The following is a 19,835-nucleotide window of genomic DNA, read 5'->3' on the forward strand; positions in this document are numbered from 1 at the left end:
TGTGATGAAGTTATGATGGTATGGATATGGGATTGGGGATCCTTATATTTTCTCACATATTCTAATTGTTGGTGTCACTTATCTATATTCTTTGCATCTTAGCTCTCCAAAATTATTTATTTATTGTATTCTTTGTTAACTATTTTCTATATTTTGATGCTTTTTTTTCTTATAATACTCGAGTCTTTTAAAAATACTCACAGAACCAAAGGTTGTGTGTTTTTTTTCTGTGCCTTGATTACCTTTTTCAATTTTTTGTCAGCTTTAATAAAGTGCCGCAAAGTTTTTTTAGGGACACTGATTTGATATCAGAATATCGCACAAATCTACACAAGGAGTAAAAGCTAATGTACATGTATCGCTTTATTCAAGGAATCTATCTAAAGGTCATACATGTACTATAGGATATTAAACAAACATACCCACAGATTAAGCAGATTCTCTTGTGTTCTGAATATTTTAATGCAAGTACTTAAGTTGACTGTGTTAGTAGGTGCTAGGTCATCGATCAGTGTTGAAAAGTTATTAAACTTCTAAAAAGACATTCATTTATCCCTATGACCCAGATAATACTACTGTTCGACCTATATGAGTCATTTACAAAACTGTTCTATCAAATATTTATTGTTTCAGTGTTGCGTCTGAATATTAGACCTGCCATTAAGTGAAAATTGACATAAAATCAATGTCTAAGTGAACTAGTTTATGTCTTAATGAAAATAAATTCTCCCAATAACGCCAACTGAATGACGTTCTAAGCCAGTATTTTGAGATGAATAAAATGGAGCCAGGTCAATACCAATAGATTAGAGAGTGTGATTGTCAATCTTCGCTTTGATTGATACACATTATTGTTAATCAAAACATTTACATTGATTATTTCTTTATGACCTAACATTAATCGACAATCCTTGGGCTACTTGTATTCTATCGGAAGGAACGGAATCGGCCGAGATGTGATTTTAATTTATATTTATTGATTGATTGTTGTTAATCAACACTTTCAACACTGGTGCTGTTTATTTTTAAAAGATAAGTTATATATAAAAAAGGATGTGGTATGATTGCCAACGAGACAATTATCCACAAAAAAACAAAATGACACAGAAATAAACAACTATAGGTCACCGTATGGCCTTCAACAATGAGCAAAGCCAGTATCGCATGGTCATCTAAAGCCTTCAACAATCAGCAAAGTCCATACCGCATAGTCAGCCATAAAAGCCCCAAAATGAAAATCTAAAACAATTTAAACGAGAAAACTAACGTTCACTAACGTTCTCATTTATGTACAAAAAATGAACGAAAAACAAATATGTAACACATTGACAACCCCTGAATAACAGGCTCCTGACTTGGGACAGGCACACACATACAAAATGTGTTGTCCGTTTTACATTGCCCTTTCAGTATAAAATTGCTACCTGTATTTATTTATTTTTAACCCACGTGCGATTTTATAATTATTCATCTTCTATTTATACATTATATTTCATTAATCATGTTAATCGTGTTTTAATTATCATACTGAGTTCACATGTAATTCGAATTCGATACGCATTAACTAATGCGAATTAGTTTAATTCGCAATCGAAACAATTTACGTCCTAACTTTAATTTCAATTCGAATTGTAATGCGCGTCAAATTCAACTTTACTGTCCTCACGACAGTAACTCTGAATTCGAATTAACAAAAACGTATTGCTACTGCGAATTGGTTAATTCGAATTAGTCAATTAGAATTAAAAAAAGAAGAGTATGTGAACGAGATTAGCGAATTCGATTGGCATTCGATTCGAATTCAATTCGAATTAAATGTACGTGTGAACGAGGCATTAGAGTCTATGACATATTTCATGATCATTAATTTTATATTTCATTTTAAATTGCTTTGCATAATAATCATTGTCTTCACATGTCACATGTTAATGTGACGGAGTGTTTTTAAAATAAAGCATATTGTATGATATTGTATTGTCTTTGTATGGCACCATTCATACAATTTCAAAGTCGTATTACATGTATTGGGAACTAAAGTACATTAAATTTAATATTAAGTCGAACAGTATATTTAGAAACAATAAACCAATTAATCCTTCTAATAAATGTTTATGATTAGTGTATATAAATACTAAGCATTTGGTGTCAAAAATAGACTTTGGACATTGAACTCCTTCCACGGTTTGGTCATGACGAGTTATATATATATGTTCTGGTATATTACAAAATCAGAAATGAAATGTATTGTTTAATATTTATGTATGGTTTAACGGTTAGAAAAGCATCGTCCACTAAGGTTCAAAGTCCACGTCGTATTTAAAGTATATCGCCTTCTTAATCAATTTAAAAACCCGTTTAAATATTATATATTAAGTAACAGGTTATTTATTTCTTTAATATATCATTATGCGTAGGTCATTTGATTTCAAAATATCTTCGGACTTTGAACTTATTTTCAATAGTTGCAGCGTGTTCAGTATATTTCCTTATTTCAATTTCCATACGCTTATTATGTTATGACGAAACAAACAAAAAACAATTTTGGTAATAGCAAAACCAAAGACAAAAGAAAACAAAAATATCCGTATAGCAAATTCATAAATATAAGACTAGAGGATGTGGTATGAGTGCCAATGAGCAAATTGCAAATCGAGATTAAAAGGGTAATGTCACAATGGCCATTGCAGTTGTTGGCCAACTGTGTATTTATTCAATGTCGAAACATCACCAAATACGACGCGTACGTATCGCCAAATTTTCCATGCAATTGACAAGAAAAGCCGACACTATTGTGAGAACCGACACTAATGTGAAAAGGACTGCGGCCGGCGAATCGTTTGTGTGGATCCTGTATGTTTATGTGTACTCTGTCAACCGATGGGAGTTCAAAAGGAAAACTGTACGTCGGATTTTTTTTTTATCCCTGCAGAGTACCTAAGTTGACCCCCTTTTTTTGGTGCAGTTTACGGGTTGCTTATGCTTTTTGTGTAGTGTATTGTGGACTGTTGTTTGTCTTATTGTCGTTTTTCTATTGGTCTCAGTCATGTTTGTTTTTTTCGATCTTTGGTTTTTTGTTGCTGCTTGGATTATCTATTGCCTTTTTTGTATTTTTAACTACTGCGTGACCTTGTAGAATCAGTGCAGTGTGGTAATTTATTCCTTTTATTTATTTATTTACAAGTATTATCGTTTATATAAATATACAAAGTTGATTTCCGTTGCATTATTAACGTCTCTTCGGGGACGTTATTAAGAGTTGAACGATGGACAGCAGTGCGCCGAATGTTTCTTACGACCTGATTGGAAGATATTGCGAGACGTGAATAATCAAAGTTCGTTGATTGTTTAAGACAATCCAAACCTAGTAAATGTATTTCAATCCCGTAGAGTATCGGATTTGTCCTCTCTATTTTAGCAATTAAATTTTGTCTTCTGAACTTTTGTCAATATTCGAACTATTCTTGGCCAAGCCAGAAAGTTTTTGTAACGAGTTTATGCTTGATTGGTCAGCCATTATGTTAAAGTTACATTGGCGACAACGTGACAAAATTATCCATCACAATCAAAACACATCGAGAATAGATAAAATCCAAAATTATGTATCAATTTAAAGATTGTATTCCTTAAATTACGAAAATCATAATATCCATTTAATAACTCAAAAATGAAATTTTGAATCATCACCAAAAATTATACAGATCTTTATATTCATATAACTTAGAAGTGTGTAAAGTTTTAACCAATAATCATAAATCATTTTTGAGATACGGCGCGAAATATGAAAACCCCTTCCCCCCTTTTTACAAAATACTTAATAACTCAAAAATGAATTTTGAATCATCACAAAAAAGTATACAGATCTTTATATTCATATAACTAAGAAGTATGTAAAGTTTTAACCAATAATCATAAATCGTTTTTTAGATACGGCGCGAAATATGAAAACCCCCTCCCCCTTTTTTACAAAATACTTAATAACTCAAAGATGAAATTTTGAATCATCACCAAAAAGTATACAGATCTTAATATTCATATAACTAAAAAGTGTGTAAAGTTTTAACCAATAATCAAAAACCGTTTTTGAGATACGGTGCGACATGTGAAAAAAAAACACACCCCTGGTTTTGTTACAAAGTGCCGTAACTCAAAAAGTTTTAATCTTATTTTCACCAAAAAGTAAACAGATCATTTGACTATCATAAGAAACAACTGTTTTAAGTTTCATGAAATTTGAATAAGTCGTTCTCAAGTTACGTTGCGACATGTTTACGCCGGACAGACAGACGGACAAACGGACAGACAGACAGACAGACAGACAGACAGACAGACAGACAGACAGACAGACAGACAGACAGACAGACAGACAGAGTCAGGTAGACTGACAGACAGACAAACAGACAGACAGACGGACGGACGCCGGACATTTATATACCATAATACATCCCGTCAAAATTTTGACGGGTGTATAAAAACTCATGTAGGATCATCCCAGATACATTGTGTTTAAATATGCGAGACATCTTATGAGAAAAAGCTTTGTTTGTGTTTATCCTATTGTTTTATTTTAAACTGTGTCTAGTGGTATTATATAACCATCCTGAATTTGGAGTGGCTACATATTCAAAATTTGTATCAGGCTATTCAAAGTTTAGGTCAAGGTGAACTTATACAAAGTAGGTGCATAAACTAAAATTGTAATGTGTTTCTAGAAATTTTCCACATGCTCCTTGACTCCCATGCTTTGGTTGAAATTATTTAAAAGAATCTTTGTTTCAAATATGATTTTATCTTTTTATTTATTTATTTTGCTCATGGAAAAGGTATAGTTTATTTCTGCATGCAACGTATAGGAATTTGGTCAACTCATTTGAATTGTATTCAACACGATTAATGTAACAATATAAACTTCTCTTCTTTTTTTATATTTATAAAATAAATTATGCGCTCGAGTTATATATAATTAAGCGCACACAATTGTCTTTCAATGCGCACTAAATATGCACACAATTATCTTTCAAAGCGCACAATATATGTGTTTTTCTGCATCAGTTTCTTTCAGAGCCCTGTACTTATGGAACGGGATTTTGCACAAAGCACACATGAATAATAAATGCGTTACAAAATTATTGTACATTGCATTTGTTTATTGAATTTAATTAACAATAAAATAATAATATGACCTCGTACAAATTAATGACAAATTCTATGCAGGCGACTGAACTTAGAGATATATTTCAGTCTAACCGAGTTTTCAAGTATCTTTGATGCACATCTTATATCGGTTAACGTTCACAAATTGTACTGCCAAGTTATTTTTAAGGCAGATTCCTCAATTGCAGATTATGTAAGATAAACGTACTCTTCTTTTTTTTTTTTTGCAATTAGTTTTGTTCCAGACGAATGCAAGAAGAGAGACAACTCAATTTTGTTTTAGTTAGCTCGCTGTAAATTTAATACATTGAAAATAAGAGAGATATGTGGTTTGATCGCCAATGAGACAATTAACAACAAGTGCAAATGATAAACGGTTAAATGATACACATGTAAGCAACCATTAAAGGTCACGTGATGCCTTCAACTAAAAGCAAAAGCAAAACATATGCTTCACAGTCACTTGTAACCATGGTAACTGAAACATAATAACAATGAAGGAATTACATTTTCCAAAATAAATCAACAATATACAAATTAAAAATATTTATTTTCACATGCCTAAAGGAAAAATCGTGTATAAATCAGGAAGACATTTAGAAGTATGCATGGTCATGCCTGCCAATTGAAAAATAATAAATTAAGTCTGTGCTGTATGTATAGTTCGCCACCGCATCTGGATGGAATCTGACGTTAGAGTCGATACCTCATTTAGGATAAGTGCACCAAACTTGGGGGGAGGGTTAGACCATTTTCGGGCACCGGGATCGGCCGATTTTAACAACGGGAAATCGGAATTGCCTTGTTTAAAGATTGGGAATTCGGGATAGAAAAACATTGGGATACGGGAAAGCCACGTTTTTAGCCACGGGAAATTAAGATTATTATGTTGAAATATAACGGGATTGACAAACAACTGTACCTTAGACAGACAAAAGTGCCATTTTCATTATACTTCAATCAGAATCGCATCTAGAAACAGAGTAGATCCAGATCAGAGTACATGTAAACCCCAAGGGTGACTGAGTTGACTTGGTCTTCTCCCGACCGTCAGTAACACGCTTGTTGAAGTTGGGCGTCGGTTTGGCTGTGAGGGATGTATCAAAATCACAGTCACGTTGGACAGAATGGGGACGTTAAATCGGAAGCCTCGTGTAAAGAGAGTGCCACGCTAAGAACCCTTAATTGCAACAACTCTTTGAGGCAAAATTTCTGTACCTATCCAATATCTACCCTCATTTCCAGTGGCAGTCCAAATGATAATACATATTCGGATTGGTTACGCTGAAAGACTTTGAACATCAATCATATCCGAGACGTTTAAATCGTAAGCATTGAAACTTTAAACTTTAAATTTTGGAACAAATTTATCGGGATCGGGACTTTTAACAAAATATGTCCGGGATTTCGGGATTTTCTGATATTAACCGGGAAATCGGGATGAGACCCCCTCTAGCCCCCCCCCCCCCCCCCCCCCACTTCAATCTTAGCACGTTAAATAATAATTGGAGCAACTCTCTGAGGGCTGGTGGATGGCACTGCGCTTTATGCATCTAGCGTCCCTTTTTTCAGTGGTATTTCAAACTTCAAGCCCTTCATTCCGATTGTTCGACCGTGTACAAAATACCTATTGCATTAAAGTGATTTTTTTTTAACTTTTTCTTGTTCTGAATTTGTCGTAAATATTGGCCACTGGCCACTGGACATTTTACAAACACAAATCAACCATTCCTTCACCATTACTGAGGTCCCTCGTGGGAGTGTCCAAGTAATTACATATTCACAATTTTTTTGCCATTTAATAACACGTACATAATCATTAATTACTTTTTTTAACAAGATACTCAAATGATCAAAAATACGATCCTAGATATCGATTATCAAATAATAAAATAAGCATGAAATATTAGGTCTGGTAAAAGAATAATCACTATACAAGTGGCCAAGTTATCACATAATAAAATAAAACCGACATGGAGACTATACAGCTCCTGTCGTCTCGTAGAAGGTAACTACTATGAATGCGAGAAGCCGTTTTTCTATTTTTCTATCAAGGTTTTGTTTTGAAAACCTACTTTATGAGGTACATTGTATGTCATCTCAAAAAATATGAATTGAAATCTTTAAGGGTTCGTGTTGCTCAGTCTTTAGTTTTCATTGTTGTCTTCTGTGTACTATTGTTTGTCCGTTTGTCTTTTTCTTTTTAAGCCATGGCGTTGTCAGTTTATTTTCGACGTATGCGTATGAATGTTACTCTGATATCTTTCGTCTTACTTTTAGAGGCGTCCATTTATAAATACCATACATAAAAATGCTCGAGAGAAAATTTCATTCCGTTGTACATGTTTTAAGCATGTACCCATATGAGAGAAGAAGAGAAGAATGGTCAATATGTGTGTTTCTTAATTTATCTTCCTTTTTCAAGATTTATGTTTGTTAAGACGTGAACTAAACAAGAAATATTATCAAGGTCACTACTTTGTCCGGAAAAAAATATAATTCACCAGTTGATCAATAGACATGGTCAGTGAGTGAACTCTGTTTGACCTCAATGAAGGTTTACCGTTGTTTAGTATTAAGATGAAGGAACCCTAGAATGAACGAATTTTTCCTTTTTATTTTTTGGACAAAAAAATGATTTAGTGAACTCTGGGTTCTGTTTTTGTTTAAGTAACCCATGTCGATGCAACAAAGGTACACGTGGTAGAGAGACGATGTTGTTCCCTGTTCATTTTCTCACGTTTCAAATAATCTCATCATGTGCCATACATCATCTAAAAATTGGTCACAAACAAATGCAAGCTTAGGGCAATCATGATTTTTATGTAAACAATTGCTTCAGAATGCTAATGAAAATAAGAACCACAACGTATAATAATAATAATATCTTTTATTATTAATAATAATAATAATAATAATATAATAACAATTTGATATTCGGAGGTGAAGGCCTCATGGGATGTTCCCAATGAATATTATGGCTTTGTATACGGCATTATCAGTCTCCTTTTTTATCCCAATAATGCTGATATTTTAACATAACTATAATTAAAAGACAGTCTTTGTCTACAACAAGGGTGAGACATGGGGTGGAACCTTATTCTTAATCTACTAGTAAATGTTTTCAAGAAGAAAAAAAAGAGAATGGCTTAATGTTTTTTAATGCAGATCTTATTAATTTTTACAATAAAAAAGATAACTGCAACTATGTTTTGAGCAAAAAAAAAATCACGAGAAAAATATCGAGTGGGTCCTGCAATATGGGTCGGCCGGGATGATTGCCGGTAAAATTGGACTGTCACTGGAAAATGAGGAAATATTGGATAGGAACAGAAATCTAGCCTTGCAACAGGTCATCTACGAACCCCTCAAAGAGTTGTTGGAACTTGTATAGAGCGTGACACTCTCTCTACATCGGATTTAATGTCCGCCATTCGGACCTGACATGTATGCGTATTTATACATCCCGCACAACCAAACGGGCGCCCCAATTTTGCAAATGTTTTAAACCCGGTCTGAAGAGTATCTTTTCTATTCCTCAGTGATCCTTGGAGCAGGGGTAGAGTTTTTGTCTTTTTAATTCCATCAAGAAAAAGAACAGGCAATTGTTTCTTAAAATATATATGCCTTAACATAAGTACATGTGGGTATTATTAGGGTTTATATATGATATATGACTTTTTCAGTGACAAGTGCTTGTGAAAAAGTCAGAAATCACGTTAGGTATATTCTTATATCATGTACCTTAAGGTGTTTTTGCGATACGTACGATGATTTGGTTTTCAGGGTAAATCTTTGATTGGCTATTTAACTTTTTCCTTACTTTTTAGGTGCGGATCCATCATATCTAGCAGGGGTGGGTTCCAACATAACACATGTAAGTCATTTGAATAAGGGGGTTCCAACCACATATCCCCACAATAAAGTATTAGTTGGCCATCCCCCGGAATTCATAGAGGAAAACACCTATATATTGGTGATGAATAAATAAATAAAGGTTTAGACAAAATATGAGGAGTAAATATTGTACGTTCGTTTTAGTGTTGCATTTTTTGGTTAATAGTGTTATCAAATCATTTTTGGTGGTAAAGACGAATACAAATTCACAATACACCAGGACAATTTTTATTTAAATATCTGCTTTATCGTGGAGGCTCAGGAGCATAAGCTGAAACTCATAGACTTGAAGGTAAATTTATTCTTAATCTGATTTGCTAAACGTTTTAACGATATATTTACTTTAATAATATATGATATTACAATATGTTTGTAAATAAATTTTATTAGTCAGACATTTGACCTAGATTTGATAGTTTTCGGAAAACCGTAAATACGCTGATGTAATTGTAAACATCAGTTATAAATATAATCAAAATCCAGAAATATTCAAAATAGAATACATAGAATACATATATACAAATGAATAAAAGCCGCATAAGTCAATAACAGTAACCAAATAACAATAATACAGTTTACATTTCATGTTATCTTATCTTATCAGATTCATATTCACGCAAAGAGTGAGAGGGGGGGGGGGGGGGGGGGGGGGGGGTATTTAAAAAAAAATGCTACTATTACAATATACAAGCGTGACAGTAAAAAAGTTTAGAATTGACAGATTGATTTCTGTGTAAGAAAAAAGAAAACGATACTCAAAGGTGAAAATGATTCAAAAGGAATAATTGACATAAATGTCTAGTTTATTTTTAACACCATTCGTTACTAAAAAAGTATTGTGAAAAATGGCAATTAACTTTAAATATTAATAAAACTAAAACAATGATTCTGCAGCAAAATAATAAAAAAGTGGAAACATCTTTATCAAAATATAAAAATGAAAGTTTGTCAAATGTCTCTGAGTATTCATTTCTTGGAATTCTTGTGAAATCAAATGGAAACTTATTGCATAGCTCTGAAGAGCTTGTAAATAAAGCAAGGAAAGTGATGTTTGCCATTAAAACTTATACTGGTTCCTTAAATAATCTGCCAGTTAAAGTAGCTTGCAGTCTTTTTGATTCTATAGTTAAACCAATAGCCACTTATAATTCAGAAATAACTTATATGGATACTTATGTTACAAAATTTAGAGCAGAAAAACGTGCAAATATTTCCAAAACAAATATAGACCCCCTTAATTTTACTGATAAATCAAGTTTAGAAAAATTACATTTGTCTTTCTGTAAATATATCCTCGGAACAAGAAAATCTTCATCAAACATAGCTGTGAGAACAGAGCTAGGGAGATACCCACTCGAGTTGCATATAAAAACTCAAAGTATACTTTACTTATCAAGATTACTAAATTCTTAAATTAATCCATTATTATACGAATCCTTTTTACTTTCTAAAAGTTTAGATAATTCAGGTTGCTATACCTGGTTTACATATGTTAAAAATATTTTGAAAGAGGTAAATATGGACGCATCCATTCTTGAGGAAAACAAAAGAAAAAATTACTAAAAGTTGTTAAAAAAAACCTTAAAACATCAATTCTTAAATTTCTACACAAATATGTTTGAACAAAAATTTGAAAAAATAGATAAAAAAAGTAAATTGTATTTAAATATATAAAAGTTTAAAGCAAAATTTAGAAATGAAAAACTACTTAAACTGTAAATCTTTTGAAAAGAGAAGGAACATAACAAAAATGAGAATTAGCGATCATAATTTAATGATAGAAAAAGGAAGACATTTAAAAATACCTAGAGAAAAAAGACTATGCACATCCTGTAATACAATGGAGGATGAAGCCCATTTTATTTTATACTGCAAAAAAATTGCTAAACTAAGAGATAACTTTATAGGAAATGTAATTAAACATATGCCAGATTTTATGTCCTGGCAAGAAAATGAAAAAATTAAATATCTTCTTTGTCCATCAACCTCAAAAGAAGTAGAAAGCTTAGGGTCCTATTTTAAACAGGCATTAGAACTGAGGACAGGGGACTCTTGATTTATTTATAAAATATATTTATATATCATATAGATAGATTGTTTTGCTTTTTTGCTTTTTTTGTTTTCATGGTTTATTTGTTAAATGTATTTTGTGTATGTTTATATTATTTGTCACAAACTTATTGTTCAGAGTTTATATGACAATAAATATTTGAACTAAAAATTAAAATAAAATGTGTACGTGGCATGTGTAGTATACGTCTTCAAAAGAGAAACATTACAACACACACTATACATCCATTTATATCGAGGTCATAATACATGTATGAGGGTGTTGATAGAGTTTACAGTGTAGAGAATAATGCCATAATCATTTTAATGGTAAACATAAATATACAGAATTTATAGAGAAAAACGAACCAAACAAATAAAGAATAGAGAATATTAAGGTGTTAAAATATAAAAATAGAGAATGGCTAAACATAAAAAGACAAACAGACAAAAAGACACGTGGTATATATAATTTGTAATATGAAAATACAATGATTGACAGCATGAAGAACTTATGCCCAATGTTTGTTAGATCATATACATTTAAAGTCTGCACATATTTGAAACAAGTTGTTTTCTTAAAAAAAAAAAGAAATGCAATCGTAAACCCAGAGGCTTGTTTGGCATTAAATATTAGATAATTGTTTAATAAAGATGTATATTGTTTTATATTATTTTTGTGGTATAAGAATTAGAAACTGGCATTGATTGTTTACTTTCAATGTAACTACAGTTCAATGGGGGTTGAAATATTCTCGCTAAAGGAATCATTGCCCGCGTCCAAGGATTTTTTCTCCTCTCTCACGAAAGACAACATGCTAATTAGTCACCCACTGGATGTTACACTCATTCTTACGTGCGTTTTTTTTTTTTTTTTTTTTTTTTTAGATAAGAGTTAGTTTTTAGGCTAAAGTTCAAATGCAGATGTGAAGAAATTAAATCAATTTATGATTATTTGAGTTTAAGAAATGCAATACGTGAACCTGTAAAATAGCTGTTGTTCATGGTTATTTGAACAATGGTTTGATATTTCATGGTTATTTGAACAATGGTTTGATATTGATCATTATTAATATTCTAATACCTGCTCTGCAAGGTTTTTGTTATGCTTAGGGTAGTAAGCATTGGTAAGTTGTGTGCATTTTGTTCTTAAAAGTTTTAGATGACAAACCTCTTTTGTTAAAAAAAAATAGTAACCTTTAACTCGCTTTGAAGATAAGTTTTCCTAATTTCCCTTTTTATTCTGATATTTTCTCAAATTTCAAATTGTGGGTCATGAAAACGTTTATTGTTAATAGTATATCACTATATATATAATTTGAATTGCACTATATGCTCTTAACCTTGATGACCGAAACCAATTCATTAATAAAGTTATTTATAGCCTAGACAAAACAGCTTACACCTTGACCTTGTACTTATAAATAAACAACAAAAATTGAAAACAACAAAAAAACTTACATGATCGAACCTAAAATTACCACTGAATACCCATCACCTAAATATTATTTAGTTTGTTTAAAGGCCACATTAATGAACTGTTGAAAGGTGTTCCTTTTTTATTGACTACACTGTGTCTAACACTTGATGGAGAGTTGTCTCATTGGTATTCCTACCACATTTAAAAAGACATTTCCTCTGACATTTGACAAATTCAATAGAATAAAATTAAATATTAAATTGAACTGAAGTTGCCTTGTAAGTTTCTGATATTGACCTATGCATGCTATCCTTTTTCTCTCTTGCTGGATAGTTTTGTACTGGTGATTTGGGGGCACTGTGTATCCTTCTGATCAGTGAGATGGCTCAAAATATATATATTAGATTACATATAGATTGCCTATCAATGTAATTTTAACACACTTTTTAGTATGTAAATATAAGAATGTTTAACATATTTACAAAATGATGAAAATTAACGCAATATTTCGCTAGACCAACTAGCTTTATCAAGCGTGCATCTATCCAGGTGAAATCGGATGTAGATGATAAGAAACTTTTACAGCTGAACGTATATGTTGCACTTAGCTGCCTTGAAAATAAGAAAATTTTGCAGCTCAATGTCTATGTTGAACTTGAATTTAGCTGCCTTGAAAATAAGAAAATTTTGCAGCTCAATGTATATGTTGCACTTGGATTTAGCTGCCTTGAAAATACATAATACATCCTTGGTCTATCCATGGAAGTAATATTGAAAGGAATGACATCGTCGTCACTTCAAAGGTTTCATCTGAATTACCGCCCATCTTTCGATAACACGTTAATTGGTTCCATATCTGGCATGGAAGTTGATTCTCCGCATGTGATCGATCAAATCAATGACACTTATCGGTCATTTTCGTGTTCACGGAGAATTACGAAGACACAAGTTTTTGGCGTATATACATGTACGTGCGAAGTAACCCGAATAGTCCATTCGTTACTTTCCGTTGATGTACGCTGCCGAATAGAGTCATTCGTTCAATTTTTATTTTAGTCCAGTTCATCCTATTTTTTGATATTTAGATATTACTTCCATGGTATATCCTAGGTGTAAAATTTTAATAAAGTGCAAGAAAGACTTCCTTTTAATTTCAGTATGAAAAAAATGAAATAGCCGGCTTCAATGTGCTTTGTACATCATGTACATCTTCCCCGGACATCCTCCCTAGACTCCGAATCTTTAATGAAATGCTAGTAATACTACTTATATATAGATTTTAATTTTGACATATTTCGTTTCCGAATATCAATCGCCTTGTTTGCATGAAATCTTATCTCATAAATTAACACAATTGGTTTCAACGTTTGACTCTAATTAAAATAACTACGCATATATGTAAGATAAACATTAGCACTTGTAAGGAAGCATTTAAATGCTCATTAGAAACGCTCGCATCATATTTAACATATCTCTATAGCAACTGAAGATGCTAAGATTAAATGCTTATTCAACAGGTCAATTGATTTAAACTTTTGCGCATGTATACGAAAGGTTGCAATAGAAAGAACAGATGTACTATTCCGAATAACATCCGGTGTTCCGAAAGACTACGGACATCGTCCAATATATACTGCGGAAACGGTTTACGAAATAAATAAATAAATATCTAGGAAGGCGTAGATTATCCCCCTTAATATGTATTCGTACAGTATACCACAGTCACAACGTGCATTCACGCATAAAGAAAAATAAGCAGTGAAAGGCGTGATATAGAAGATATTTCCAATTAAACGTTGATTCAGGTTATTAGTGAGAAAAAAAAACATAAACCTTTTCATTTCATTGAGCAGAGGACGAAACAAAAGTCTGTCATTATCAATGTGCATTTTGACGCGGCATCTGTCCATTTGACTAATGTTAGGACTTCATACAAACGATATTCTTTTTGGAACTCGTATATTCTCAAATTGGAGTAAAGCAAGGGGATGTTTTAAGTCCAAATTAACCTTTTCAAGATTTTTATAAATGATTTACCGGATGCATTTAAGGAAAGCCCAAATGCTGTTGATATAAACGGTCGCAGGATTGACTGTCTCATGTATGCAGATGTCAGATATTGTTATGTTTTCTAGTTCCAAGGCAGGTCTTCAAAAACGACTTGATGATTTATCAAAATTTTGTACTAAATGGTGTTTAGAGGTCAATCTTTCTAAAACCAAAGTTATTATATTTAACAAACCTGGTAAACTTTTAAAAGAACATTTTTATGTCGAAAAAGATACAATAGAATGTGTTAACAATTATAAGTACTTAGGTTTAAAAATTTTATCTAGTGGAATTTTTAAGCAAGGAAAGGAAGAATTATACAAAAAATCACTAAAAGCTGTATTCAAATTCCAAAGATCTTTATCATCTTCCAATCCAAGTATTTCTACTCTATTACATATATATGACCATACAATAAAACCCATTTTAATGTATTGGCAGTGAAATTACAGGTATGTTTAAAACTAGCTCTGCAGAATGCCAGAAAGAAAGTGAATATTTATTACAGCACATTTATATGAATGATTTTTTGGGATACGATTGCTTTCAAGCAATCTGTAGACTTATACCAGTGACTCAGGGCATTGCCCTCACGTCAGTTGTTTTATTCTAAACATTAAGGAACATCTCAGATTCTTATGATTGTCTTGCTTTAAAAGGTCAAAACAAACAAAGGGATTGAACTGAAACAACTTTACTATAATGTTCTTTTCATAATCTTCATGTTTGAAATTTCTCTTGACTTATATGCGTGTTTTTAACAACACGGAAAATCAGAATTAAGCAGTATTTATATTTAGTGTTTTTATAAATTAAGAAACACGTCAGAGGGAATTCCCCAGTTTTGATAAAAATGCGGGAGTTCTCTGAATTTCGATAAATCTATTTCTGTCATATAAGAACTGAAGTGGAGTTTCTCTTATATATCACCGTTATGAAACTGGTATTTGATATTGTACTTCCATAAAGAATTAGAGAACCATCTTGGTCGTTTAATTAACATTTAATATACTTTCTTGCTCCAGGGTTTGTTTAGGTAATTATGCGCATGCGTATAGTTTTCCTGGCTTCAAGGGGGATTAGATTGAATGGTTGCTCTGGATTCTAACCTCAATTGATTGATTTAAAACTCATGGTATCGTTTCTATGTTTGTCTGTTACTGCGGGTTATTGTTGTTTCATAGTTTTAAATCATATGCATCATTTAAATTAAAATAAATGTAGTCCACATCGCAACACCCCTTACGGCGAAATGGAGTCTTCCATATTATCGTTTCCAGTTGTCTCCCTTCCGGAAGTATTTTCCGTAAATTCTGAATACAAAACATGTCGAGAAAAATTAACTCGTTCTGTCGATAAACGCCGTGTTATATTAAATACGATCGCAATTTTAACCGAGAAATGTGTACGGAAAGGAGTCATGACCTCTGACCCAAAGGAAATTAAATATTTTAAAAAGAGTTAGGAATGGGGTTACTCCTAGAATTATCGTAGGTAAATAGGTTATAAGATACGAAGTGAAATACCTTCTCTCACTCTGAGTCTCTGCTGTGACTGCTGTGGAAAGTAATCTTGGAATTGATTGTACAAAAATAAAACACAATGAGTACATTGTTCATACACTTTTATCCGGGATTGGCTATTTTGTAACTTCAGATTACGTACATTTTACATGTGCAGTTGAATTAGTTTTGAAAATAATATTATCCAGCTACATGTATACATGTGTCAATGAAAACAAATGCAATCGTATCCCTCAGCAATCTGCTCTTTGATTAGATAAATCCAATTTAAGATATATGAAGTATATATTAGGTGTAAACAAAAAGTCTTCTAACCTAGCTGTGCTAGGAGAGCTTGGTAGATTCCCTTTATATTTTTCAGTTGTATTATCAATGCTAAAATATTGGTATAGAATAAAGAATATGAAAGATGGTTTACTGTATGTTACCTATATGTGTAACAAAAACATGTTTAATAATAATATTGAATGCTGGTATTCATCCATACATTTCATTTTTAAAAAGCTGAATATTCGTTATTTGGAGGTGAAGCTCAACTTTTTTATCAAGTCAGTTAAGCAAAAACTTTGTAATAGTTTTGTAAAATTTTGGAACACAAAAAGAACAGATACACAGAGTAGTAAATTAGATACTTATTTCAAACTTAAAACTTTTTTTCAAAAGAAATGTATCTATCTTTAAACAATTTTCAATTGAGAAGTGCCATATGTAAAATTAAAATCAGTGCAGATGATCTCAAAATAGAAAAAGACAGGTATAAAACATTATATATAGGAAGAGACCAAAGGTTTTGTAAGAAGTGTACTCTAAATCTGGTTGAAGATGAACAACATTTTATAACTAGTTGTCCAGCATACAAAAATGATAGGGAGATATTTTTTAAGGAGATAAACTGTAGTTGTCCTAATTTTATACATCTTTCAAATGAGGCAAAATTGGTTTGGTTATTTACTAATGAAAATTTGTCTGTACTTAAATATTTAGGGAGCTATATTTTTACATGTCTAGATGTTAGAAGAAATGTTAATTAATGTATGTAATAACAATGATAATTGTAATGATTTTATGGTTCTGATCCTGCCTGGAATTAAACGTATATGATTTTATAGAATGAAGATAATAACATCTGTCTGAACTTTTTTTAATGTTTCATTTTAGTTTATAAAAATGTTTTTCTGTTACAAATCATGATGTATTGTTTTATGTGTACATGTTATCATGGTTATGCTGCCCACCAAGGGCCCTTGATTGGAATAATAAATATTCTTTTTCTATTCTTATATACATTTGAATATGCTGTATGTTTTTTTTTACTGTAAAAAATATATCATGACTGGACAGTGTTTTGAAATAGCAGTCACTGTTGATCATTATAATTTTTTACTTTAAAAAAAATATACCAAAAAACCAATTCTGGTCATAGCGATACAGAAAAACAACAAAAAATAATCAAATACATTGTAAAATGAACGTCAATTGCTCAGTGTTTGAACTTCTGGTCTTAGTTCAATGAGCACATATTTCTTTTGATACTAATAATAATGTTTCATTATTCTAGATGGCCAGCAGTATAAAACAATCACCATATAACCTGGAGCGACAATATTCGGAAGATTTTAGTTTAGAATCATTTCCATCATCTCCATCTATATCCGAAATTGTTTTAAGAATCATCGCTAAGACTAGAATGAACAACGGTCACTGTTACTTGGGGCTAAATGAGGAGACTGGGAAGATTTACAGGCCTATAACAACAACACAGCCCGGAACTTGCTGTTGGCATTCAAGCCGAAGTTTCAGTTTACAAAAATCATACCGTTTTCGTGTAACTTTCCATCCCGATCACCCTATTGGGTACTCCTTCACTCCGCTTCCTCACAGATTTGAAGACATGGTTGTTGAGTCATTTGTTTCCGAGGAGGATACCGGGCAATTTGATCCACGATGTCTATCGAATGAAGCAAAGCGGGATGTCGATGAAATATTTTACGGAATTGAGGAAAAAAGATATCTGAAGGAAAATACAGACTCCCGTTCAACGGGAATACTGAAATGTAGTTCCGAAAATGTTTCCATATATGATAACAATTGGCAAAAGAGAAAATGCAGCATTAAGATGGATTCCGGAAGTTACGAATTTCCCGTGACAGGGATTGACATGGAGAAGATTCCGGACGAAAGCAAAGATCTTATTGTAGTCCTTGGGCTAGCTCGCCCCTACGACAAAGATGGCGAATACGATCCTGCTCGATGTTACATTTTGGTCGTTGGTTTATTCATTCTGTAATAACACACACATAGTAGGTGTTCAAATCTTATGACTTCGAATTAGAGTTGCTATATTGTTTAGAATGTTTATGGCAATAATAATGATTTGAATTATAAAAGTAAAAACTATTAACTATGTTCAAATACTTCGCAATGTCATATTTAGGTGTTTCCTTATCAACTTTAAGTCTTAGACTATTCCAAGAGGATGTTTTCTCGAATTTATCTTAATAGAGAAATAAGTGAAAATAAAATCTTCCAAAAAAATGCAGTAGTATTGGTAAATTTAAAAAAAAAACCTAGTTAACAACCAGTACTGTTTAGATATCACCAGAGCTGTTCATTGTCATTAAATCGTTTGAATTTTTTTTTTAGAATTTACACTATTCCTAGCTTGCTCATTTATTAATGCGATTACGTTGCACTTTCGTTGCAAATGTTCTGTTGGTGTTTTTTTCCAGATTTCAAATCTTTGTAATTGTATATCATTAAACAGGATATGTTGTCCTTATGTGAGGGGGATATGACTATTATCGGGACTCCGGGATCGGGTGTTTTTAAGCTCGGGATTTCGGGATTAACCCTTTCGGGATCCTGGAATTCTTTTCTCGAATTTCGGGATGTCGGGATTGCAATTTATTTAAATTCGGGACCCCGGGACTTTGTGTTTTTAAGTTCGTGATTTCGGGTTTAGGACCCCTCCTACCCCCCCCCCCCCCCTTCTCCCTCCTATGTTTGTCGTACTAAAAGGAAAAATAAAGAACATATTTTTTAATTTTCGATTGACTCACTATGAATATGTTTAAACGACATAAATTAATATGCTTTTTTAAATGTATTCGTCTAATTTGTATCTTCAACCGCATAACTTATTTTAAACAGCTGGTTATTTCATTGAGACAGCATCGACGATTTTAATGTCTATTGTTTACTAATTTTCTACTGTATAAGGTATAAGAAACAACTAAAAATCGATTCTTAATTCTGTAATTGAAAGTCCTTTGAGACTGAGGGTGAATGTTAGTATTGTATTCACTGACACTGTAAAAAGAAAGATTCCATATCAAGAACAAAAATATTTAATGTTTCCCTCTTGTAAAGTTGACCTTTTTTGGCTGTCTTTTAATGTCCCTGTTGATAAAATAGCTCAAAAGGTTTACACTCAATCTGCTGGACTATTCTTGTGTATTGCTGTGTGATGTGTGAACTTTTATGACCTCAGAATGTGTATACCTTCTGCTCACACTCGACTGAAAACAGGAGTAATAGCTCGCTGAAGCTTGAATTACACCTGTTTCTAAGCCACCAACAAATATATCTGATATTTAAAGATACTAAAAAGTTATTGCTTAATTGATAAATACACTATTGGCTTTCAAATTTTTGAGGTTGAGTGTTCTTTTTGTAGTAAATTCAGCTTCATATTCGCGATCATATCAGCTGGAAATTAAATGAAAATGTAGTACTGTACGTTGTCA

At 32.2% G+C, this 19,835-nt stretch overlaps 1 protein-coding gene across 1 annotated transcript; it reads left to right on the forward strand.

Moving 5' to 3' along the window:
* Window positions 1-9,315: 9,315 nt before the first annotated feature.
* Window positions 9,316-18,724, forward strand: LOC134683455 (uncharacterized). The gene is made up of 2 exons (XM_063542751.1): window positions 9,316-9,340; window positions 17,648-18,724. The coding sequence occupies exon 2, from the start codon at window positions 17,648-17,650 to the stop codon at window positions 18,374-18,376; it is 729 nt and encodes a 242-aa protein (XP_063398821.1). The 5' UTR covers window positions 9,316-9,340; the 3' UTR covers window positions 18,377-18,724.
* Window positions 18,725-19,835: the final 1,111 nt, after the last annotated feature.

Source organism: Mytilus trossulus, chromosome 9 (genome assembly GCF_036588685.1).
Source record: "Mytilus trossulus isolate FHL-02 chromosome 9, PNRI_Mtr1.1.1.hap1, whole genome shotgun sequence".
Taxonomy (NCBI): Eukaryota; Metazoa; Mollusca; class Bivalvia; order Mytilida; family Mytilidae; genus Mytilus; species Mytilus trossulus.

Coding starts and splice junctions, on each gene's coding strand:
- LOC134683455 (XM_063542751.1), top strand. CDS start 17,648: ATGGCCAGCAGTATAAAACAATCACCATATAACCTGGAGCGACAATAT.